Source organism: Stegostoma tigrinum, chromosome 18 (assembly GCF_030684315.1).
Source record: "Stegostoma tigrinum isolate sSteTig4 chromosome 18, sSteTig4.hap1, whole genome shotgun sequence".
In the NCBI taxonomy this organism is placed as follows: domain Eukaryota; kingdom Metazoa; phylum Chordata; class Chondrichthyes; order Orectolobiformes; family Stegostomatidae; genus Stegostoma; species Stegostoma tigrinum.
The window spans coordinates 6452309-6477260 of record NC_081371.1 but is presented as its reverse complement, the minus strand read 5'-3'; the positions used below and the strand labels follow the sequence as shown (position 1 = coordinate 6477260).

The following is a 24952-nucleotide window of genomic DNA, read 5'->3' as shown; positions in this document are numbered from 1 at the left end:
GCATGCTTGCCTTCATTGGCTGGGATATGGAGTACGAGAGTTGGCAAACCATGTTGCTGCCATATAAAACCCTTGTTAGGCTGCATTTGGAGTATTGTGTGCAGCTACCAGAATGATGTGGAGGCTTTGGACAGAGTACAGAGAAGGTTCACCAGAACATTGCCCAATCTCTTGGGCCTTGGTTATGAGGAAAGGTTGAAAAGACTAGGATTGTGTTCACTGGAAAGATGGCGGCTGACAGGAGACCTGATAGAGATTATGAGAGGCACAGATAAAGTGAGGAGGCAGAGGTGTTTTTTTCCCCCAGGGCTGAAGTTTCAATTACAAGGAGGTGCAGGTTCAAGGTGAGAAAGGGAAAGTTTGAGGGAGATGTGCGAGGGAAGTTTTTCCACACAGAGAGTGGTAGGAGCTTGGAATGCACTTCCACAAGATGTGGTGGAAGCATGCGCATTGGCGACATTTAAGAGGCATCTGAATGGTTACATGAATTGGGAGATGGGCTGAATAAGGGCAGAGGTTTGCATTTCAGTTTGAGGCATGATGATTGGCATAGACTTGGAGGGCCAAAGGGCCTATCACTATGCCACACTTCTCTTTTGTTCTTTGTCATGCGCTTAAACTTTCCAAAATGTGCTCCAGACTGAATGGAAAAATCTAGCTTGGAGAAAGAACGAGGTCACACATTGGCTCCCAGTGAAAGAGTTTACTTTCCAGACCCGGAATGGTGCATCAGTTCCATGTCTCTCTTTTCACCTTCAGGAGTACAGTTTCCACTTACCTGTGTATCGTCGAGAGGCATTAGACAACTGGGCCATGTTGAAGAACCAGTACATGTCTGCACTGTTCTGGTACAGACTCGGGAAGTTATTGGACACGATAAAGCCTGATACACACGGACAGGGATTGCCTGAAAGAGCCGGCTGATTCGCTGTTCCTGGGATAATTTCTGGTGGGCAAAAGCAACCTAGAAATAGGGAAGGAAAACATGAACCGATCAACACAAGCTTGCTGCAGTTGTTTGCCTCAATGTCTTATATGGTCTTAACGATAATTTGATGAGGTGTTATTTTGACCACCCTGCTCCACTTGTCTGTGGCGAGCTCAATTCTCTCAAATGTCCTGAAATGAATGAACCTGTGAATGCTTTATTTCCAAGGCCACTGCAGCCCTGGACAAGGACTGACAGTGCTCTGCATGGTGTATGGCATTTACCCAGGATGAGGCTGACAGAGGGGAGTTTTGTGCCCTGCTTTGTAGGCAGAGAACTGGAGGTCCTGTGGATGAGGTCGTACTGACTGGAGGTGTCTGGGGGTTTGCATCCACTTCTCCAGCTAGTACCAACAGTGGAGGCCACAACCGCGAACCAGGCCAGCCTGGTTGGTCTGAAACTGCCACTGGCTCAATGCAGTCTCAGCTGGCTGCAGGAACGCCCTAGGATGTAGGGAAGAGGCCAATGACCTTTACTGCTCTGTCAGAGTCAGGGCCACCATCTCCCCTCTGTTACCTGGGTTCGATTCCAGCCTCGGGCGACTGCCTGTGTGGAGTTTGCACATTCTCCCTGTGTCTGCGTGGGTTTCCTCTGGGTGCTCCGGTTTCCTCCCACAGTCCAAAGATGTGCAGGCTAGGTGGATCAGCCATGCTAAATTGCCTGTAGTGTTCAGGGATGTGTAGATTAGGTGGGTTACAGGGGGATGGGTCTGGGTGGGATGCTCTGGGGTTCGGCGTGGAAATGTTGGGCCAAAAGGGTCTGTTTGCACACTGTAGGGATTCTACCTCACACTCACTCACTTTCAGCTTCTGAACCCTCCTCCCACCAAGGCTCATTCCTTACCACTCTCACAACTGCATGCAGCAACTTCCCACACCCATGGCAATCCCCCACACTGCTAATGCTGCATAACCTCTGCACCTTGTACCCAGTCAGGGCACTTCACCATCTTTTGATCACCAGCACTGATCGCTGTGCCACCTGCTTTCATCCCATTCAATCACAGAATCCCTACAGTGTGGAAAGAGGCCATTCTGCCCATAGAGTCCATACTGACCATCCGAAGAGCTTCCTACCCCAACCCATCTCCCTGATGGCTGTTCTGCCTACCCTGCACATCTTTGGGCTGTGGGAGGAAACCAGAGCACCGGGAGGAAACCCACGCAGACACCGGGAGAATGTGCAAACTCCACACAGACAGTCGCCCAAAGGTGGAATCGAACCTGCGTCCCTGCCACCATGAGGCGGCGGCGCTAACCACTGAGCCAAAACAACCTTCTCTTTTTCTCTGAGCTCAGGAAGACAATGGCTCTTTGTTAGACAGAAAGAGCCAAGTTGGGTGATGGGTTGCCCAGCATTTGGCTCCTCATCCCCTCCAAGGAGATGGTCCTTGTGCCAACCACCTCAATCACAATCCCTGTACCAGGACCCCCCCAACTGAAGGGTATGCGCCTTGAGGCACTACTCTCCTCTGACTTTGATACTTAGCTGTTTGGTTGAAACATGGGCAGTGTGTTTTCTGAGCCAGCTGCTGACACACGATGCAGGAACAACAATGCCGAGTACAGAGATAACACAGTGTGGAGCTAGAGGGACACAGCAGGCCAGGCAGCACCAGAGGAACAGGGAAATTGATGTTTCGGGTTGGGATCCTTCTCAAAATGTCAACTTTCCTGTTCCTCTGATTCTGCCTCGCCTGCTGTGCCCCTCCAGCTCAACAGTGTGTTATCTCCGATTCTAGCACCTGCAGTTCTTACTATCTGCTAGGGACACATGGAATGACTTGTACAAAGCCCCATGTCGTACAAGAGTCTTCTACAAGGGAAGGAGGGAGAAGAGTCAGATGGGCTTAAAACATTAGCTCTGTTTCTCTCTCTTAGCAGACACTGCCAGAACTGCTGAGTTTATCCAGCACTCTTGGTGCTTGACTCAAGAAGGGAGTTGGCGGAGTTCTGAATGCACTGAGCTTGTTGGGCACGCATTGAAACAAACACTCGTGAACTTGAAGAGAAAGAGCAAGAGCAGGAAAGGAAATAATTTCATCGCCAGTGACACAGGCCCGTCTGAAACTGTGTTGCTTTTTGACTTGCTTCTAAATGATCAGTATACATGAAAACTGGAGCCTTCTGTTTTTCTGTTGAATGAGGTGTTTGGATATGTTGATTTCACTGATAAGAGTTTAAAGGGAGAAAAGAAATCACAGAAAGGTCACAATTTTTCTTTCTTTCAATCTTGGCAAGTGGATACCATTTATTTTCCACCTTATTTGCCTCGAGATGTGGTAGGCCAGCTTCTTGCATGGTTAATAATAATATTGACAAAACAGAATTAATTGTTGGGACATTGGAATCTTCCAAAATCCAAAGAGAGCACATTCTTGGACAGCAGTGGAACTTACAGACAGCCAAACTTTGTGAAATCAGAGACTTGGGGAAGAGATATAATGACAAATATAAATTCAATAAAACATCCGAATGCATTCACATTTACTATGGATAAAGAGCTTGGGGAGTGATGTTGTAAACTGTAATGATTCAGAAGGAGTTAATACTGAAGCTGCATTAAGCTCCATCTAACCTGATAGATGGAGAGAAAGCTGTCTAGCTTGAGGTCCTGATGGATAAAGATGTGTTATCTTGGCTCCTTTGAAATTACTTATTATTCATCTTTGCACTTATGCCTAAATATCAATGTAACTTGTACCCAGTCCCATCATGCAATAAATTAGGTTTTATTGCATAAGACAATTGGCCATTCTCATTAAGAATCAGTAGTGTTTTATCACCTCCCACTGGTAATTAGACAGTCCTCCACAGCCAGAACAGGAAGGAAGATTCATGGCAGCAAATTATACTAACCATTAACCACTAGTAGTTGATATCTCAATGCACAATAAAACACAGGTCAAGTCGAGTAAGGAGATAGCAAGAACTGCCGATGCTGGAGTAAGAGTCAACACAGTGTGGAGCTGGAGGAACACAGCAGGCCAGGCAGCCGCAGAGGAGCACAACAGCTGACGTTTTGGGTCAGAACCCTTCTTCAGAACAGTTCTGAAGCATAGACTTTCCTACTCCTCTGATGTTGCCGGACCTGCTGTGTTCTTCCAGCTCCGCATTCAAGTCAAGGAAGAATTGCAGATTCTCGCTCGTCACAACATGAGCAAAGCATGTGTATGTTTACAACAATCCAACAACTTCATCACCACTTTAACTGATCCGGTGTATCTTCATTTCCAGATTTATTTTACACATTTTTATATGGAATTAAAGCCTTCAAGCTGCTATTGTAGACAAAGGCCGTCAAACTCAAATGCACTAATCCATTATTAAAATCCAACTGTAACCAAGATTTTAATTGAATTAGCATCATATGTTGCCTCAGCCACTCCATCTGGAAGTGAGTTTCACATTCTCACATTCTCTGCACAGCATATGTCTAACGTGGTTGTTTTTGCACTCAGTGGGAGTCGAATTTTGTCTCTACTCTTTTAAGCATCACCTGAATGGAGATCAGTGAAGAAAATCCCACAGGGGAACAATGATCACACAGAACCTGGCAAGTTTCCCCAAGATGAATCTCTACCTCGGTGTATCTTCACGTTCTGTGGTCAGTTCGTCAGTGAGACAGGACCTGAGCCCTGCTGCTTACCTTCACAATGTGTCCCATTCCCTGTGTAGTAGGGCTTGCACTCACAGCTGTAGGAACCATCAGAGTTCAGGCACTCTGCGTTTGGGTCACACTGATTCATTGCTAGATCCACACACTCGTTAACATCTGAAAGCAGAATTTAAAAATGAACACCAGTGAATCAGAGAGTGAGTGAAGAGTTGAGAGCACCTACAACCCATGGTTGTGGATCACATATCAACATAACTCTGCCGGGCTATAACTGGACAAATTTTGCATCCAACAACAAGGATTCATCCTTGCTCCTGAGCCACGGCTTTTATAGAATCTATCACAAAAGAACCAGAACATTTGGCCCACTACACACCACAAGCTTTTGCCACAGCATTTAAAAAATAAACACCAGTGATTTTGAGAGGGTGTAGCTGAGTGAGAACCTTACTGTCATAGAGTCATACAACATGGAAACAGACCCTTCAGTCCAACTCATCCACACCAAATAAACAGCCCAATCTGACCTAGTCCTATTTGCCAGCATTTGGCCCACATCCTTCTGAGGATTTTCTATTCATTTACTGATTCAGCTGCCTTTCAAATGTCGTAATCATACCAGCCTCCACCACCCCCTGGCAAGCTTGTTCCATGCACTCACTACCCTCTGCATGAAAAAGTTACCCCTCAGGTCCTTTTTGAATCATTCCCCTCTCATCTTAAACCAACACCCCCCAAGTTTTTGACTCTGCCAATCTGGGAAAAAGACCCTGCTTATTCACACTGTTCATGTCCCTCAGGATTTTGTAAAACTCTATAAGGTCACGCTCAGCCTCCCATGCCACGGGGATAAAGAAAACCCATCTATTCAGCCTCTCCCTATGGCTCAAACCCTCTAGTCCCAGCAAAATCCTTACAAATGGTTTCTGCACCCGCAGATCACACAAATCTCCCTAGGACAGAACTGGCCAAACCACTTATGCAACAAATTAACTCATCCTTATTACAATGTCAAGATTTTGCATCGAGCATTTAACAATGAAACAGGTCAATTTCCATTAAATCTAATTGGGTATTTGTACTTCCATGAGGTCTTCCTATTTTATTTATTGATTGAACCACAACAACAGAATGCTGTCATTCCCTTCTCAATATCCAGGTTCCTGTATGTTATTTACCCCAGTTACTCTTTCTAGAGGAGCTCCACATTATTCCCAGTCTCTGAACATAATTACTGGATTCATCAATGTCTATATCATAGTAACAGTTTGGACTCTCCTACAATAGAAACCCTCTTCCCTATTCTACCATACTGATCCCATTTATACCTTTAAACTAGTCTCTCCTGTCACTTTCCTAACGTGAGGAGACCCAGCTACATTCGCTCAGTCCTGGTATTACTATACTTTCTTCTTTTGTGCTTTTTTCTTCTATGCTTTCATATCCTGTGTTTATATGAAGGCCAGATCTGTGCACAATATGGCAAATGGTCGAGATTAACTTTTCCTACCTCTCAAAGTTTGCACACATGACACTAATTTCGATGCATGTAACAGATTATATTTATAATGCTTTATAATGTCTATTCTATGCTCAAACTAGAGTTTCCAGCTCCTTGCTTTATTTTAAGGTCCAGACCTTAATTGATTAACCACAGCATGCATAAATAATAAACAAATTCACATAATCAAATACAGTACTGAATCAATGAACACTTTAATAACTGCTCTGCTTTTGGAATGCATACCCACCAAAATGAACCTTAATGCTTTGTTTATACTGTCTTATGGCTTTGGGTAATCTCGAATGACTGACGTATGTCAATGATTCTCTTCGTATTTCTGAAGGCGTTACTTCTTTATCAATGCTTCATAGCGGGAGGTGATGGGCTCTTGGTATTATCGCTAGGCTGTTAGTTCAGAGCCCTGGGTTTAAATCCTGCCGCGGCAGATGGTGGAATGTGAATTCAACCAAACCAAACAAAAAATCTGGAATTAATAAAACTCTAATGATGACTATGACATTGTTGATGACATCAGAAAAACTCATCTGGTTCACCAGTGTCCTTTACAGATGGACACTGCCAACCTTTGCTGGTAGATGGAATACAACATGGGAAAGTGTAAGGTTACGCACTTTGGTAAGATGAATAGAGGTACACACTGTATTCCACCTTGGGGTAAAACATCCAAAATGTAAAGCACAAAGGCTTTTAGGAGTCCGAGTTCAAGTTTCTCTTAAGATTGTCATGCAGGTTCAGTTGGCAGCTAGGTAGGCAAATGCAATGTCAGCATTCATTTTGAGGGGGTTAGAATACAAGAGCAGGGATGCACTGCTGAGGCTGTATAAGACTGTGATCAGACTGAATTTGGAATGTCATGGCAGTTTTAGGCCCTGCATCTAAGGAAGGATGTGCTGGCCTTGGAGTAAGTCCAGAGGAAGTTTACATCAATAATCCCAGGGATGATGGGCTTGTCATGAGGGGAATGGCTCAGGACTCTGGGTCTGTACTCGATGGAGCTTACAAAAATGAGGGGTGCACACATTGAAATTTACAGAATACCGAGTGGTCTGGATAAAGTGGATGTAGAAAAGATAGTCGGAGAGACTAAAGGCCCAAGGGCACAGCCTCAGAGTAAAGGGACCACCTTTTAGAAATGAAGTGAGGAGGAATTTCTTCAGCCAGAGGGTGGTAACTCTGTGGAAGCCATTCCTGCAGATGGCTGTGGAGGTCAAGTCACTGGGTGTATTTAAGACAGAGATCGATGGGTTCCTGATGAGCAAGGTGTCTAAGGTTACAAGGAAAAGGAATGAGCATGGGCTTGAGAAACATTTGAACCATGATAGAATGGCGAAGCAGACTGGGTGGGTTGAATGGCATAATTCTGCTCCAATATTTTATGTTCTTATGTATACAGGCCCGATCTACTCAAATCTTCCCTTCTAAGTTAGTTCTTCCCACCACCATTCCGGTTATCAAATCTAACGAATCATCTCTGGACTGCCTCTAGTGCTGGTATAACTTCCCTCAGATAAAGAGCCCCCTAAAATGTTTAGAGAGCTCCAACTGTGATCTGACTAGTGCCTTGGATATTTTTAGCAAGATCTCCAGACTTTTAAACTCCATTCCATTTGAAATAGGAGCTCATCGAGGGAAAGTGCCACCCAGGATGCCAGAAAAACTCTGCTCTTCTTCAGGCTGTAGATTTGCTCGCTGAGCCAGCGTGTTTAATTTCAGGCGTTTCGTCACCCTGCTGGCTAACATCGTCAGTGCGTCCTGGTGAAGCTTCGGTGTGCTGCCCCCGCTTGTTATTTATACGGCTCGGTTTGCTGGCATGGTTGGAATTACATCTAGTTCTGTTTCTCAGTGGTTTGTATATCGTGTTCAGTTCAATGTGTTTGCCGCTGGAATTCCAATTGGAATGTCAGGCCTCCAGGAATTCCCTGGCATGCCTCTGTTTGACTTGTGCTATTATGGGCGTGTTGTCCCAGTCAAATTTGTCTCCTTCCTTGGTCCGTGTGTATTGAGACCAGTGAGAATTGGTTGTGTATCTTAGTGGCTAGTTGGTGTTTGTGCTTCCTTATTGTCAGCTTTCTTCCAGTTTGGCCTATGTAATGTTTCTCACGGTCCTTGCATGGTATTTTGTATATTACATTAGTTTTATTCGTTGTGGGTATAGTGTCTTTTATGTTAGTAGCTGTTGCAGGGTGGTTGTTGGTTTGTGGGCTACCCTGATACCTAGGGGTCTGAGTAGTCTTGTGGTCATCTCTGATGTGTCCCTGATGTAGGGTGACTAGCGTGGCTGGCCGTGTTGCATCTTGTTGTGTGGTTTGTCGCAGAGTAAAGGCAGATTGCGCTTTTTGGGTATTCATTCCTTTTTAAAACTCCACACAAGTTCACCTGTTCTGGTTTGTGCCATTCTGGGTTGCTGCAGTGTGTTGTGGCCAGTTTGAATAATGTCCTGGTGCAGCTCTGTTTATGGGCGTTGGGGTGGTTGCTGGTAATTTTAAGTATCTGGTCCATATATGTGGTCTTTCTGTAAAAAAATCAAACTGGCAACCTCATCCATGACCCGAGTTACGAATCTTCAAAACTTTAAGCCTGCTCTTCTTCAAGTGACACTTGCCCCTCTCCGTCATGGGCTCAAGCTCCACGTTGGAGTGCAGTGGTGAGAGTGTGCCGTACTTTCCAAGGTATCATCTTTTCAAATGAAGGGAATACACTGAACTGACACAGCACCTTCCACAACCTCAAACATCCCAAAGCATTTCACAACCAATCAAGTGATTTACAAAATTGTTTCTCCCACATATTAACGTGCACAAGTCAAGAAACCAATTTATGTAAAACAATGTTTGTCAAACAGCAGTGTTCCAGTTGCAATATTCAAAGCTACATATATAGTTAATCAACCTCCTTAGAGAGATATTATTACGCACTTCTGGAGGAGGTCGGACTTGAATTCGGGTGCCCCTAGTCCAGGGTAGGAACACTACCACTGCACCACAAGACAGCCCCTTTATTCAGAGTTACAGCATTAACCATAACCATTAACAAATATGTAGACCTGCAGCCACTAAATCCTAGCTGAAGGGTACAATTAAACAGTGCCGAGTACAGGGCTTGCTGCATTTTTCAGTAAACACATTCTGTGGGAGTGTTTACAAAATGAAATGTGAAAGGTCGAACCTGTGCAGGTTGAGTTGCTCCTGAGTGCCAAGGCGTATCCTGGGTAACAGTGACACTGGAAACTGCCCATTGTGTTCACACAGCGCTGGGAGCAGCCACCATTGTTCTGTAAACATTCGTTCACATCTGAAAGGGAGAGGTCCCTCGTGTTCAAGTTAGCTTTCAAAACGTCTCCACACACGTTCAATTAAAACGTTAAAATATGTCAAATTCACATCTTTCAAAATTCAGAAACGACTTAACCGACATTGCGGATTCAATTGTAAACATTTTAAACTCTATTGATATGTTGGGTAGTAGATTTAATCTAACACAGCCAGCAGGAAACAAGTGGAATTCGACTGTTCAGCACTTTTAATATTCTGTTTACTTCCACTGAATAGCTGATCCAACCACGTTAGTGCGCTGCTAGCTCGTCCAAGTTACAATCACCGACTTACAAAATCTAAGCTGACGTTTTAGTTACTAATTGACATCTAATTGTCCAGAAGGAAGAAAGGAGAGAGAGAAGAAATGACGAGAATACTCGAGATAGAGTGAATGAGAATGTATAGGAGGGTTGGGATGGGCACATAGAGAGAGAGAGCAAGAGAGAGCTAACTGTTCTCACTTGCAGCCAAAGTGCTGGAAAGTGGGAAAGAGACTGAGCTGGAGGAGGGTGAGGTGGAAATGTAAGAAATATCCACGTCAGAAACCACACCAAATGCTCTACTTCTTCAGAAGGCTAAAGAAATTCAGCATGTCCACAAGGACTTACCAATTTTTAATTGACACACCATAGATAGCATCCTATCCGGATGCATCACAGCATGATATGGTAGCTGCTCTGCCCAAGGCTGCAAGAAACTGCAGCAAGTTATTAACGCAGCTCAGTCCATCACACAAACCAGCCTTCCATCCATTGAGATAACACAGTGTAGAACTGGAGGAACACAGCAGGCCAGGCATCACAGCAGCAGTAACATTGATGTTTCGGGTCAGGACTTTTCAGAAAGGTTAGGATTTCTGAAGAAGGGCCCTGACCCAAAACATCAACTTTCCTGCTCCTCTGATGCTGCTTGGCCTGCTGTGTTCCTCCAGCTCCATGCTGTGTTATCTCTGACTCCAGCATCGGCAGCTCTTACTTCCATCTATTGACTCTGTCTGTACTTCCCACTGCCTTGGGAAAGCAGCCTTCACAATCAAAGACCCCTCCCTCACTGGTTATACACTCTATCTTCTTCCATCGAACAAAAGAATTTGAAAACTCGCACCAATAGATTCAAGAACAGCTTCAGACTCATGAACGGACCTCTCATGTTGATTTTTCTCTGCGTGTTCCCTGTAGCTGTAACATTACATTCTGTTCTATGACTGTGCTGTATCTGTGTAAGGAACGATTCGTACGGATAGCACACAGGACAATGTTTTGCCCACTTCCACCTCCAGCCCCATTTCAGCCACATCTCTCTCAGTTCCCGTAGACGCCTAAACATAACAACTTTGGTGTGAAATACACCGAATGAAGAGGCATTCCAAAGATTCACTGCCCTTGTTATGAAGACATTTCTCCTCATCGCAGTCCTAAATTAACCCTTATCCTGAGATAACACCCTTGCACCACCCTCCCTGTTCTAGATTCCACAATTCTCAGCATCCGCCCTGTCAATCCCCTTCAATATTTGATATTTTTCAACGAGATCCTCTTCAAGATCTCGTTTCTTCTGGACAGACACATCAGGAAGCATTCTCATGAACCTTTGTCACACCCCGCCTAGGGCAAGTGTTTTCTTCCTAGGGTAAGGAGGTCTAAACTGGACGGACTACTCCAGATGTGGCTTCACCAATATATTTTCTTCTGAAGCAGTTCGCTGAAGCCCACTGTTTCCTTCCATTCCAGGCTTCACGGGTTCTGAATTGGCCAAGCCGGATCCACACCTTCTGCCACAGGTGGGGCTGGTGCGGTTTGAACAGGAGGGTATATGTGGGTGAAATACTTAGCTTTTCACAAGCTCCATGGTACACCCTTGCATGGTCTCCACTTGGGCAGATCAGGGATGCCCAAATGGTTGGCATTTAGCAATGCCTATTTGCCAGTTTGAGCATTCCTGGGCAAGTGATTCCCGGGAGTCAGATGAGGTATTGCACCTTTTAGGGAGGCTTTAAGAAAATTCTAACAGTATTTTCTGTGCTACCCTGTTAAGCACTTGCCACGACGGAGGTGGAGGGCAGTTTATTTTAGAAGGGGTCACACATGACAACTTGAAACACTCACACTGTTTTACTCTCTATAGATACTGCTAGACCTGCTGAATTTCTCCAGCACCTGCTGTTTTTGTTTCAGTCATTATTTTCACTCAAAGTGCAATGGGGGAGAAAGAGAAAAGCACTACTTCCAAATGTAACAATCTAAACTGGGAATTTCGCAGATTTTTCAGCATCATTTACCTGCACAGTCCCTCCCATCTCCAGTGTAACCAGCCTCACACACACATTGGAAGGAGCCGGGGCTGTTCAAACAGGAGGCCGAGCTGTGACAGTCGTGGCTTCCCCTTTCACACTCATCCACATCTGGGATCAGGAAAGAAAGAAGAATTCAATGGAAGTTCCCAGCTTTGGTGAATACTCCAGATAGGCAAGAAAATTCCAATTCAATTACATGTGTTACTGATTTATGACTGTGATAATTGTTCAGGAACTTGCATTTATAATAGTGCCTTTAGTGTATCAAAGTACTACACCGTAGTGAGGATCACACACCATTGGGCTGAGTTATATAAGGCGACTAAAAATGATAAAGATAAAAGTTTTAACCAGCACTTTCGACAAGCAAGGAGTGAGAATCTTGTAGATTGATTAGCTGAAAACATGGTCGTTAATGGTAGGGCAAAGGAATTGACAATGCACAAGAGGATACAATGGGGAACACAGATTTCACTGATTGTGGATTACTAGACCATGGACAGCTTCCAGCCTTAGTTGAGGATCCAATGCAGATCGGAGGGGTAATGAAAGAACATGACTTGGTGCAGTGTGATTGAAGCCGATAAAGACTATCAAGCAGGCTACTTTCTAGAATTATCAATTTATTCAAGAGTTCTAAATATAATCTCTACCTGGGCAGGTCAGGGATGCTCCAAACAGTCAGCTCTAGCTTTCTACATTGCGTTATTCATCAAAATGTCCCCTCTGTACAGACAGAACATTTAAAAAAATAACACCATGGAGTTGGCACTGTAATTGTCAACGTTGAAGACAAGTCATTTTCAATTTCTCAGAGAATGACGTGCCTGCATCTGAACACAGCAAGAGCCGGACTTCGGCTGATCTATGGCAAGTAATGTTTGTGCCATACATCCACAAGAGAAAAAGTCTGGCTGTGACATCTGATATTGCACTAACAAACCTCCGAATAGATTTCTAATTTCTCTGATAGTTCTTATTTTTAATTTATGCCGAACCTCTGGTTCATAACGCATTCATAACGCAGAGGAAATAATTCGTCTCCTACTGACTCAAGAAAATCTCTTCATAATTTTGGATTTTTCAATGGGGTCTCTCTTTAATCTTCTCTAATCTAGGAAGAAAAATCCCAGATTCTTCAATCACCCTGGATAACTGATATCCATCATCCCTGATATCATCTTGCTGAAGCAACTCCAAGACTATCTCAGCTTGGCCTCCAGTTTCCATAATCCTGTCTCTTCAATGACTCAATATATTCTGAAACTTGTGGTGCTCAAAAATGTACACAATGCCCCAACTGGAAACAGATTTGTAAAGGAAATTAGTGGCTTGTTCTTGTATTTAATGTCCCTTTTCTAAAGCTATGTTTCCTTAACCACCTGAGCAATTTTCACTGGCACCATGTAAGGTTGGAGAATTTGCATTGCCAGTCTTTCCACTAACAAAGCTTTCGGGAGGTGGAATCTTTGAGATAACTTTGCTTCTCTGTGTCATTTGCGCCAACATAAGCCACTCACGCTTCTCGGCATTAGATTGCCGCAGACATTTGTCTGCCATTTTCACAAGCCTGACTTTCCTCTTCAGAAGTTTATTTGTTTTTCCTCATCGATTCCTTTGTTGCTAAATTTTGTATTAGCCCAAATCTGAAATTAGAATCCCTTTGCTCAAACTTCAAACGAAAATAAAAACCCAGTGGATTCCTGCGGGATCCATTGCACAACTCTCACACCATTATGATGGCATATGTCAGGCTACGTTTCATGAAGGGCTGATTGTAACACTCTATGGTGTCATAGAAGTAGCTGATACACATGGTATATTCTGAAAGTTTGGCATAGTAGATGCGAAAAGAATTTGAGCCAGGTGGTTTGTTTCATAACTGCAAATATGTCACAATAAAGTGAGGGTATTGCTATCAGCAGTCTTCAAGATGTTCCAAACCAAAAATATATTTACATAAACAGGAAGCTGGAAGAACACAGCAGGCCAGGCAGCATCTGGAGAAAAGGAAAAGTCAATGTTTCAAGTATTACCCTTCTTCAGGTCTTCCCTTTGAAGAAATTCTCTGCTTCCATCCTCCTCCCTGCCAGATGCTGCCTGGCTTGCTGTGTTCTTCCAGCTTCCTGTTTGTCTACCTTCGATTCCAGCATCTGCAGTTTCTTTTTGTCTCTAATACATCCACATTCTCTTCAGACAGATACGCACCAGTTGATCACCACTCTTAGCCTCATGTCCAAAATCACTGAGGCATCCAAATTACAACCATCCCTTTGGCATCATGTGCTTTTATTTGTGAGCATGTTACATGGTGCTTCAGCACATGCTTATTGGAAGTTCAACTATACAACATCTGTGTTGCTATATTGAAGGACTCAAGTAGGTTCATCAGTCACAAGATGCCTTTACCAACACTGCAGGCCATCTCATATTAAGTGAGATGAAAATAGAAATGAGAACATTTTCCTCAGGGGAATTATTTGGCATTTACCTGTGCAGTCCCTCCCATCTCCAGTGTAACCAGCCTCACACACACATTGGAAAGAGCCGGGGCTGTTGAAACAGGAGGTCGAGCTGTGACAGTCATGGCTTCCACTTTCACATTCATTCACGTCTGGATTTGAGAAAAAAAAATGAAGAGTTTATGAGAGACTCTTAACTTTGTGAACATTAAACTATTTACTGTTAGATACTGAGACATAAACTCATGTTTTGCAAAGGAAAAGATTCACAGATGGCTACTCAGATCATAGATCTCAGGATTCATTGGAATGTTACTAGGAATAAGGGAGACATCACCATCAAAACAAAACAAACTTGGAATGACTTGTGATTGTGGTAGCTGTTTATCCATGAGTCTAGAACACTGGTCACTAAAGGTCAAGAAAGGACTACTTAACAAATCTGCTTAGAGTGTGGGAACTCCTCAGTTCCTTATGGATCAAGTTACGTCTGATTTATTCCATTCCTTTGACCATTGTCCTTGCATGAAATATTACCATTGAAACAACAGAAATGTCAGGCCTTGGACATCCTCCCAGACGCTTTGACATTGAAAATAAATAATTGACAATTCCTCAGATAATGAAGCAGTCTATGTCTGCACACAACAACCTGGCCAACACCCAAACATTAGCTGACACTTCAGCTTGTAATGTTGAGTCACTGTCAATGATGAGACATGGAGAGTAATCACATCAGCATGATATTCAACAGCATCGCCATTGCTAACTGTTGTGAAGTTGGGTAGAGTACTTGTGGATTGGAAGGCAGGACGTTAGAATATGGTGTCCGTATAATGCTGGTGTTTGTAAAATGCTATGGAGGAAGCAGTGTATGGTCCCTTTAAAAGATGATGTGCTTTGTCTATGCTTAGAGATTCAAAAAGGATGTCAAAAAGGGTTTGTAGGTACACAGAGCACCTGAATTGAAACATTTGTATCACAGGCAAAGCACCATTTTTACCAAGACAACACGTTTTTGAATATAGCCAATTAATTGAAATGTGGCCCTTAGATAACAAATACCAATTAAATTTAAACTGATGGTTATAGCAATGAAGGACCAATCCTGTTGTAGAAATTGATATGCATAAAAGATGAGGGCATTCGAAAAATTGGGGGGAGCCAACTGCCATCTGCCAGGAGAACAGCTCTCAGTTCTAAAAGAGAGAATCACTGGGTCTCACAGAACTCTAAGCCTTCAGTAAGCTCCATCTAAATTAGGAGGTACCTGTGGCACAAACAGTTAATGCTCCTGACAAAAGAATTTCACAGAGAAGGCATTCCTGACAGAAGGATTCATTGGAGAAGAGACAGAACGTTCCAGAAGACACAACCTGACTGTAATTTCAGGAATCTAAACTCTAATTTTTTTAAATTTTATTTTATACACGTGGGACTTGTATTTATTGGAAGAGCATGCAATTATAATCTTATTTTATTCAGGAACAGTTAGTAGTTATAAAGGGGTTTATTTGGTTTGTTAATAGTTTTGTTAGTTTGTTCACTGCTAGAGTTAGATAAACTGTTGTTTGTTGATGACAAAGAGAGTGTTAGGGTTTTTTTTTATTAACCACTCCTTTATAACAGACTGGGGCTCTTTTAATAAATTATAGGGTGAGGTGCGCTGATCTAGATGTTTTGGTTGTAGTTATCAGAGGGGTGTCAACAATACTTTATAACACTAACTGCCCACCATCAACATCCTGTCAGTCACCATTGACTAGCCTCACTGGACCAGTCACAGAGAGATCAGGGCTACTAGAGCAGATCTCCAACTGGATATCTAGCAGTGAGTGACTCACTGGCTTTTCAAGGTATTTCCACCACAAACTGAGCACAAGTCAGTTGCAAGGTAAAGTGCTCTCCACAAACTAACTGAAGCTGCAAACACCTAATGCCATCGCAGGAAGAGGGAGCCACTTGATATATCACCATTGCCCAACGTTAATCTGCCACACCCTCCAGTAGCCATATAAACACATAGCAGCAACCTGCCTAAATACCTGAAATAGCAAAGAAACCAGGGGCATTGAAATGTCACCATCTCCAGGGCACAAACCCTCCTGATATGGCACATATTCCCAGCTCTTTTATCACTGATGCACTCATATACTGTAACTCACTGCTGAGCAGTACTGTCAGAGCATCTTCAATATGTCGACCACAAAAGGTTTATTGTCATCTTCTCAAGAATGACTGGAGCTCAGCAATAAATTCTGGTACTGTCAATGGTAAAATGAACTGATGATAATTGTAGAGAGAGATCTGTTCCATCTCCTCAGACAGTATGTGATTCAGTCAATCAGAAGGGGCTTTTTTTTTCAGGTTCAATAATAATTCTTGGATGACACAGACTTTAGCTTTCTGGGCTTCAGTACAAGAAAACCACATCAAATTTCAAGCAGTAAACACAAACAAGAGGAAGAAAATCAACAAGTTGCTAAATAAACAAGCTGAGAGATTTCCACAACTGCAGGATCAATAGCAGTTACCTGTACAGTTCCTTCCATCTCCAGTGTAACCAGCCTCACACACACATTGGAAAGAGCCGGGGCTGTTCAAACAGGAGGCCGAGCTGTGACAGTCGTGGATTCCACTTTCACACTCATCCACATCTGGGGTTTAGGAAGAAAGGAAGTTTTGTGAATCTTAGCCTTTCTAAACAGACTCAGGGTTAGCCTTGAACCATACGATTCTTATAAATGACAAACTGATTCCTGCTGTTTATTCGCTGGATCAATGTGCCATGTGATTGAGCACTGAACCTCCAGTTCAGATCGCCCCCAGTTCCCATTCTCACTCGGTACTGAGCTCAGTTCAGATAGTAACTGGGTGTTAGAGAGACAGTAGGAACTATGGATGCTGGAGAACCTGAGATAACAAGGTGTAGAGCTGGATGAACACAGCAGGCCAAGGAGCAGGAAAGCCGACGTTTCAGGCCTAGGCCCTTCTCCAGAAATGGCTTTAGGGCAGGCAGGCTTGTGGATTTTGGGAAGGCGGCAGAAGCGGGCAGTATGGGGTTGGGGAACTATGAGGTTGGAGGCTGTGGGTGGGAGGTCACCTGAAGTGATGAGGTTGTAGATGGTTTGGGAGATGATGGTTTGGTGCTTGGGGGTGGGGTCATGACCAAGGGGGTGATAGGAGGTGGTATCAGAAAGCTAGTATCTGGCCTCGGTGATGGGTGGTCAGTGTGCCCTACTACAACTGCGCCTCCCATGTCCGCGGGTTTTACGGTGAGATTGGGATTGGAGTGGAGGGCTGCACGTTCTGTGGGGGAGAGGTTGGAGCAGTTGGAGCGGGTCGAGCGGTTGGAGCGGTTGAGAGGGGGTCGAGCGGTTGGAGCGGTTGAGAGGGGGGTCGAGCGGTTGGAGCTGTTGAGAGGGGTGGAGATTTTGAGGCAATCGATGTCGTGATGGCAGCTGAAGAGGTCGAGGGAGGGTAGGAGGCCTGGAGGTTGTGACCAGGAGGATGGGGTGTGTTGGAGGTGGGAGAAGGGGTCAGTAGAGAAAGAGTTAGGCTCACAGTTCAAGAAGTAAGTGTGGAGGTGGTGGAAAAACTGTTCAACGCCCAAGTATGAGCGATATTCATTGGTGTTTGGGTGGAGGGGGACAAAGGTGGGCCCTTTACTGAGGACTGACTGTTCGTCTCCAGTAAGGGGGCAGTCTGGGGGGATAGTGAAGACACGGCAGGGCTGGGTGCTGTTGACTCCTCTGGAGCTGCTGGCTCTTGAGGTGGTGGGCGGAGCGGCCGTGGTGGTCGGAACGACGTTGGCGGTGGGCTGTGCGGCGACGGCAGCGGGCGGAGCAATGTCGGCCTCGACGGTGGCTGGAGCAGGGTAGGCGGTGGGCGGAGCGGGGTCAGTCGGTAGGTCCTGGATGTTGGCTGCGGTGGCAGCAGCAGTGTCAGCAGGGGCATCTTTGATGTCTGCGGTGTTGGCCTCGGAAACGGAGGGAGCCGCATCAGCAGCGGTGTCAATGGCGTTCGCTGTACCGAAAGTGGCGTGCCTGGCGGCGGCCGGGCCTAGGCCTGAAACGTCAGCTTTCCTGCTCCTCCGATGCTGCTTGGCCTGCTGTGTTTATCCAGCTCTGCACCTTGTTGTCTTACTGGGTGTTAGAATTGGTCTGAGCTCTCTTGGGCTGGCAAGTGAAATCACTGATGATCCCAACTCCTGACTGGTGTCCAGAGAGTCAAACTGGAAGGTGCTTGTGTCTAAACACAAAGTGAGGGGAGAATTAGGCCCGGTTGTGGACAATCATCAGCAAGCTGCAAAATTGTTCCTTGTCTGGTGGGCACCTGTGAAACTGTCATATGGAAAGGGGCCAGGCACTAGCATCAGGGTGAGAATAAGCTCATGAAAGGGAGGAAGCATTTAGAGGCCGTTACTGAGTCACTTAGGAGATAACAGTGATGACTTCAGTCACCCCCGGCAATTTTTATTTTCTGAATTCTGTTATGGTCTCTTAATCTGAAAATTCTTTAATAAGTAGATTCTGATGACATCGGTAAGTGGCAATTCTTCATGTTTGGAGATAAGGACAGTCACTAATCAGGTAAAAGTTTTCACCAATGGCAAAGTAATCTCCGCAATTTGTTCTCTGATCCCGCACCTCCCCCAACCTGGTTTGGAACGTGACGCAGTCTCCAGCCTGATCTGGAAGCAGTGTGTTCAGTTCATTCCGCTCTGGGTTCCCTGATCCCCATCACACACCTCTACAGACTGATCCATTCCAGGTGTAGCCAGTCCCACAGGAACATCGGAAGCTTCCATCCTGCTGGATACAGGAGGCATTGGCTCCGCACGGATTGCCCAGGCACACGTCCATCACTGAAGGTAGAAGACAAATGAGGTGAACACTCAGTGTAGCTGCATTGTGCAAAACACAGCTTTGGTACTGAGATAGCAAAATTATATTTCACAAAGTTGACAAGGGTGAGATACAGGCAATTACAGGAAGAAAACCTAAACCTTGTGCGTTTTAAATATACCCCGTAGATTTTACCCCTTCAGATTGAGATCAATGGAGCACTCGTTCTCTCTGAATGGTTACAATTCAGGTTTCAGTGCACTGAGCCTGTCTCAACTCCTAGCGAGATCACGTTAGTATTAATGCTCGAACATTCTCTCTGTCTGTGCTCTGCAACCCTGCAACTGCTTTGCCGTTCAGATGTTTATCCATATTCCATTTGAGGGCACAAATCAATCCTCCTCTTCACTTTCACAAAAAGCTATTCAGATCATTGTCACCTTATCAAATACCTTTTATATGTCTATATACATGGTGTCAACAGGTTGGCCCTGGTTAACACTCTGGGTTATCTTCCAGCAAACTAAAAAAAAACTGTTTGTTGCTCATGGCCATTGTTTCTCTAAAGATTTGACCAAGTAAAGGATTTTAAGTCTGTGACCCGTTTCAGGGTTTGAACACACCCTAACAGGTTACGAGTCAGAATACTATAATTCCACTGTTTTAACGATCCTGTTGATTTTTGCAAAAGACAAATTGAGGTATGCAAATAAGGAAGGTGAGAGGGTTTAGCTGAAACAAACTCTCAGACATTGCAATTTCCTCACAAACTACACAGAAGGTTAGAAACGGGTAGATTTTCTCAAGGATATACTCAGCTTTGGTTACCCATATAATTCTTTCAATTTTGAAAAAATTTACAATTAAACATTTTTAAAATACTTACAACTTTTGGTTTTAAAATACAACGCTATGTCCTCTTCTCCAAGGAGTGTTCTGACAGAAACTGTTACAACATATGGAGTTGACTCACTCAGATCTGTTCAAGGAAGATAAAGAGGGCCATTACAAACATGGGTTTTGAAGTGGAGCCACAAGAACACTAATGGCAAAAGAAACAAAGGCAACAAGAGTTAAGACTACTTTTTAAACACACTGTGTGTTTAGGTATGGCATGTACAGACTAACTGTCTGGTGGAAACACATTCAGTTGTGGATTAGAAAAGGGAATTCAATTACTGCCTGAAGTTGGCCAGAGTGAACAGCTGGATCAGTTGGTCTATACATCTGCTTGTTCATGGAACGTAGACATTGCCGGCTGGGCCATTATTTATTGCGCATCCCGAAGTATCTTTGAACGGAATGGATTTTGAGGCCGTTTCAAATGGAAATTAGAGTCAACCACATTGATGTGGGTCTGGAGACACATGGAGGCCAGACTAGGGAGGAACAGATTTCCTTTTCTAAAAGGACAGTCGTGACCCAAGTGGGTGCTTGTGACATTGACAATGGTTATGATTAATTTAATTCCAGATTTTATGGAGTACAGATTTCACCATCTGACATGTTCGAACAGTGCCAACATGGACAGAGAGAGTAGAAGAGGTTTCTCCTTTATTGTAATCATTCTTGTCATTTGAAGCCAGCTGCCTCCAAGATATCAGACTGGCAATGATTGAAATGCAGATGCTGATGTGCACCAGACATATCCAAGCAGCTGATCTTGCTGCAAGTTGTTCTGGAGATGTTACAGCCCCTCTGTTGTCTCTTTGCTGAAGCTTACTCTCAACAAGCCAAGGTCTCTATGGTACACTAAAACCTTCATGGTTATAGATCATTTTAGATTTTGATGTGCTATATAGTGAGTATCCTTCTCATGCGCTACCTTGCTTTCCATTCGTCTATTTTGCAATGAACTGGCACATGGTCCAGTTATGTTCCCATGGAAACAAACAAGGACATCTCCCTTGGAGAACCAGGAATGGGACTCCCAAGCTCCAGCAGTCACTTCTCAGGCTACCCTAGAGAAGCACTTGTACCAGTCTCAAATAATGTATCTTCATTTGCTTTTAATTGGTCTACTCCAAAAGGCAGCACAAGATACCAGCCATGGACACCGCAACTTTTGACTGATCTTTGTTTGAATCATCTGTCACATAACACAAGAACTTTGATGACATGCCTTACCCCAGTGAAAACCTCAGTGCAGCTGCAAAGAGACAGAAAGCTGGTGGAAAAGGATCCTGCTCTAGAACCCATCTCTATAATTGTTTGTTCATTGCCTGCACTTCTGTCCCCAGCTCAGCAGGAAATACAAGGAAACGACATTCCAAAGGCAAAAGATTAAAGAGTCGAACCGTCACATTTCATTCCCCATGTCCCTACCTGTGAGGACCACACTGGTATTTGGAGGGAAAGCAACTATATTCTTCCTGGGTCTGTCCGTGCCATAAGGACCATAGCTAATGGAGTAGGACCCAACCAGGGCAGTGTCTGTGGGGTGCAGATCCCAGCCAATCACAGCAGTAGATGAGGTTATATTCGAAGCCTGCATGTTGCTGAGGAATTTTGAAACTGCAAAATAAAAAAGTCAGATTGAGGGGAACATTTCAGTTATCTGAGGGGGGGGGGGGGGGGGGGGAGAGAGAGATTTGGAGGGGGGGAGGGGGGAGGGAGAGAGAACACGTTAGGCTGCTGATAAAGTTTGTAAATACATACGTGGGAGAGTAGTGGCAAGAAGAGACTGGGAGCTGAGTGTCCAGTTAAAGAGAGAGTGACATACAATGGACATGATGTAAGTCGTGTTTGGTTCCAGTCCTGTAAAGAAAGATTCAAGGTTGATACAAATACCAGAATGCCACGGTAATAATTCACTCAAGTATGCAATTCTCCATTTTTATCTCTCACCTTCTCATATCCAATACTTCCAGATGTAATGTTGACCACAAGCCTATTTGTGGGCGGTCTGACTGGCCCCACATCAATGCTGTGCTTCAGCAGCACTTACCAGTGTTGCCTGGGAACCACCTACCCGCAGGCTGACGCTGGCTACCCCTCACTGTAAACTCAGGTGAACTTACTTTTCCTCCATGTCACAGGGATATTAGAACCAGTTATTGAACATTCGGCTTTAATATGGGGTAGGGGTGATGGTGGGAGTATGGTGCTTTGAAAGCCAAAAGCGGCCGATGTCAGCCTTTTGTTTGAATGCATCAGTCAGTCCTTTTCTATGCGATCAGTTTGTCGTGTTTGCAGCAAAGGTGGGCTTTGTGTTGGATCTGCTGCACTGGAAAACAAAGTCAAACCATTGACTGCACTCGCTCTGTGGGTGGATTTCCTTATAGTGTCACCTCCCTTCCTGGGCAATGATTCAGTCACCCTTCAATAACTGGTCCTGGTGGCTATTGTACATGTTGAGCCATGATGCCAAATCCTTTAGAATAGGAGCAGGGTCCTTTCACTGAGAGCCAGTGGGGCTGATTGCAGGATTTCAGTAAGCAGCAAAGGCTTCCATCTCTGTGACACCTTCCATTACTCCAGTACATCCCAATATTGCACAGCTCAAGTGGATTCACAGGTATGGTGTAGGAAATGGAGCAATGAAATAGCACACAGAAAGGTCGTAGAAATGAGGTAACTATCAGATAACCTGTTGTGGTAGGGGTGACAGCTAACTCTCTCTGGTCTCCCAGAATAATGCTGCTGAAATTTATTAAATCACTTGGAATTAATCTTGATTTCCAACTCAAATGATTCACAAATTATCTTCGCATGAGTGTAACATTTTAGTTCCCTTCCAGCTATCTCTACTTAACATCATTACACCATCATTGTCAATCCCATTATCCTCCACCTCTTTACCCTCATACAGAAATATATCAAATATTTCCCCACTATGTATCAGACAAGGTTGGTCTCTGTGGTGCTTTGACCCATCTGCCTAATCTAGTTCTGATTGTAGTCAGAGGTCTAGAAAGTTGATTGACTGATTTATTGTCACGTGTACCAAAATACAGCTTTGTTTACGAGTGGCACAGGCAGATCATGGTTAGCAAAGGATGTACAGATCAAAAAGACTTAGAGGCATACAAGTTACATTGCATGGTGCATGCACTGGGCAAGATCCATGTTAGCAAGGCCACCATTATTTGAGGCTGGAGAGTCCATTCATCAGTGTGGTAATGGCCAGGAAGAAGCTATTCCTGAACCTGCTTGTGCATGTGGTCAGGCTTATGTATCTTCTGCCTGACAGAAGAGGTCACAGGAGATCATTCCCAGGGTGCAAAGGGTCTTTGATGTTGGCAGCTTTCTGTGGCAGCGAGCTGTGTAAATGGAGTCCATGAGTGGAAGGTTGACTTCTGTGATTGTATGGGCTGTGCACACCACTTTCTGTAGTTTCTTACGGCCCTGTCAGTGCATGTTCTTCGCCTGTGTGGTTGCACAGCTACCAATGTTCTGCTCCTTCACAGAAATTCTTCAAAGCTTTCACTGGTTTCTCATCAAATGATGGCAACACATGACAACTCCTCCTTATGAAACTGTAACTGGTGTCTATCTCATATGATCTTGATAGAATGATTGTACCAAACCACAGCTATCTTCTCTGCTGCTCTCTCTCTGTTTTGCTGCATCTTTACTTGTGTTTGCACTCTTCCCCTTGTACTGAAGTTTGGAGGTGGTTGTCACTTTGTTGCTCTTTGCACTCTACTCAACTGCGGTCATTGTTTGTGATGTTAGATTGTAACTTCAGACTCCAGATGTAACCAATGGTGTCCCACAGAGATACTGGTGGGGCCTCAACTTCCTACAATGTACATAAATAATGTGGTTAAAAGGTTGAAAGGAATGAGTTCTAAATACACACACGACACAAAGATGGGCAGAAAACTAAGTCGTGAAGAGGACACAAGAGGCGATAAAAGGATGTTAATAGGTTAAATGAATGGGCGTAGATCGTGCAATCGGAGTACAATGCGGGAGAATTTGAACCTATGTATTTTGGCAGGAGGAATAAAAAATAATTTTCTTTATGCATTTGTGTGATGTGAGTGTCGCTGGCAAGGACAGCATTTATAGCTCATCCCATGCTGCTGTTAGGAGGGGAATTCCAGGATTTTGTCCGAGCAGTTTTGAAGGAACAGCAATATTTCTCCAATTCAGGATGCCTTGGAGGGGATCTTGCAGTTGGTGGTATTTCTGGTTATCTGCTGACCTTGACCTTCTGGATGGAAGTGGTTTCAAGTTTGGAAGATACTTTATAAGAGCCTCTGGTGAATTTCTGCAGTGTACCCTGTAGATGGCACACACTGCTGCTACCGAACATCAATGGGACAGAAAGCGGATGTGGATGTGATGCCAATCAAGTGTTTGCTTTGTCCTGGATAGTGTCAGCTTCTTGACTATTGTTGGAGTTGCAGTCATCCAGGCAAGTGGGGAGTATTCCAGCACTCTCCTGACTTGTGCCTTATAGATGATGGACAGGTTCGGGGATCACGGCGGTCAGGAGATGAGTCACAAGTTGCAGGATTTCTAGTTCCTGACTTGCTCCAGTAGCTGTTATGTTTACATGGTGAGTCCAGTCGAGTTTCTGGGTAACACTAGCTCTGCAGAATGTTGATAGTTGGGAACTCAGTGAATTTCAGGGGGCTGCGGTTAGATTGTCGCTTATTGGATATGACAATTGTCTGGCATTTCTGTCATACGAATATTACTTTCTGCTTTTCAGCCCAAGCCTACATTTAGACATGGGCTGCTTCGGTATTTGCAGAGTCACAAATGGGGCTGGACATCGTACAATCAATCAGTGAATATCCTGACTGCTGAACGTGTGCTAGAAGAAAAGTCATTGATGAAGCAACTGAAGATGGTTGAGCCTGGGACATGGCACTGAGGAACTCCTGAAGCAATATCTTGGAACGAAGTCGACTGGCCTTCAGTAATTGACTGGGTTGCTTTTGTCCTGCTT

General features: G+C 44.4%; 1 protein-coding gene across 1 annotated transcript in view; it reads right to left on the bottom strand.

Moving 5' to 3' along the window:
* LOC125460920 (uncharacterized) overlaps positions 1–21541 on the bottom strand; it is an 83433-nt gene extending 61892 nt beyond the window's left edge. Inside the window, exons 1-10 of the mRNA XM_059652623.1 lie at positions 21373–21541; positions 18951–19067; positions 18347–18451; positions 17870–18226; positions 16735–16857; positions 14230–14352; positions 11724–11846; positions 9297–9422; positions 4637–4762; positions 779–964 (exon numbers count right to left, since the gene is read on the bottom strand). Coding sequence (XP_059508606.1) covers positions 779–964; positions 4637–4762; positions 9297–9422; positions 11724–11846; positions 14230–14352; positions 16735–16857; positions 17870–18226; positions 18347–18451; positions 18951–19067; positions 21373–21541 — 1555 coding nt within the window. The remainder of the gene's footprint in view (positions 1–778; positions 965–4636; positions 4763–9296; positions 9423–11723; positions 11847–14229; positions 14353–16734; positions 16858–17869; positions 18227–18346; positions 18452–18950; positions 19068–21372) is intronic.
* Positions 21542–24952: the final 3411 nt, after the last annotated feature.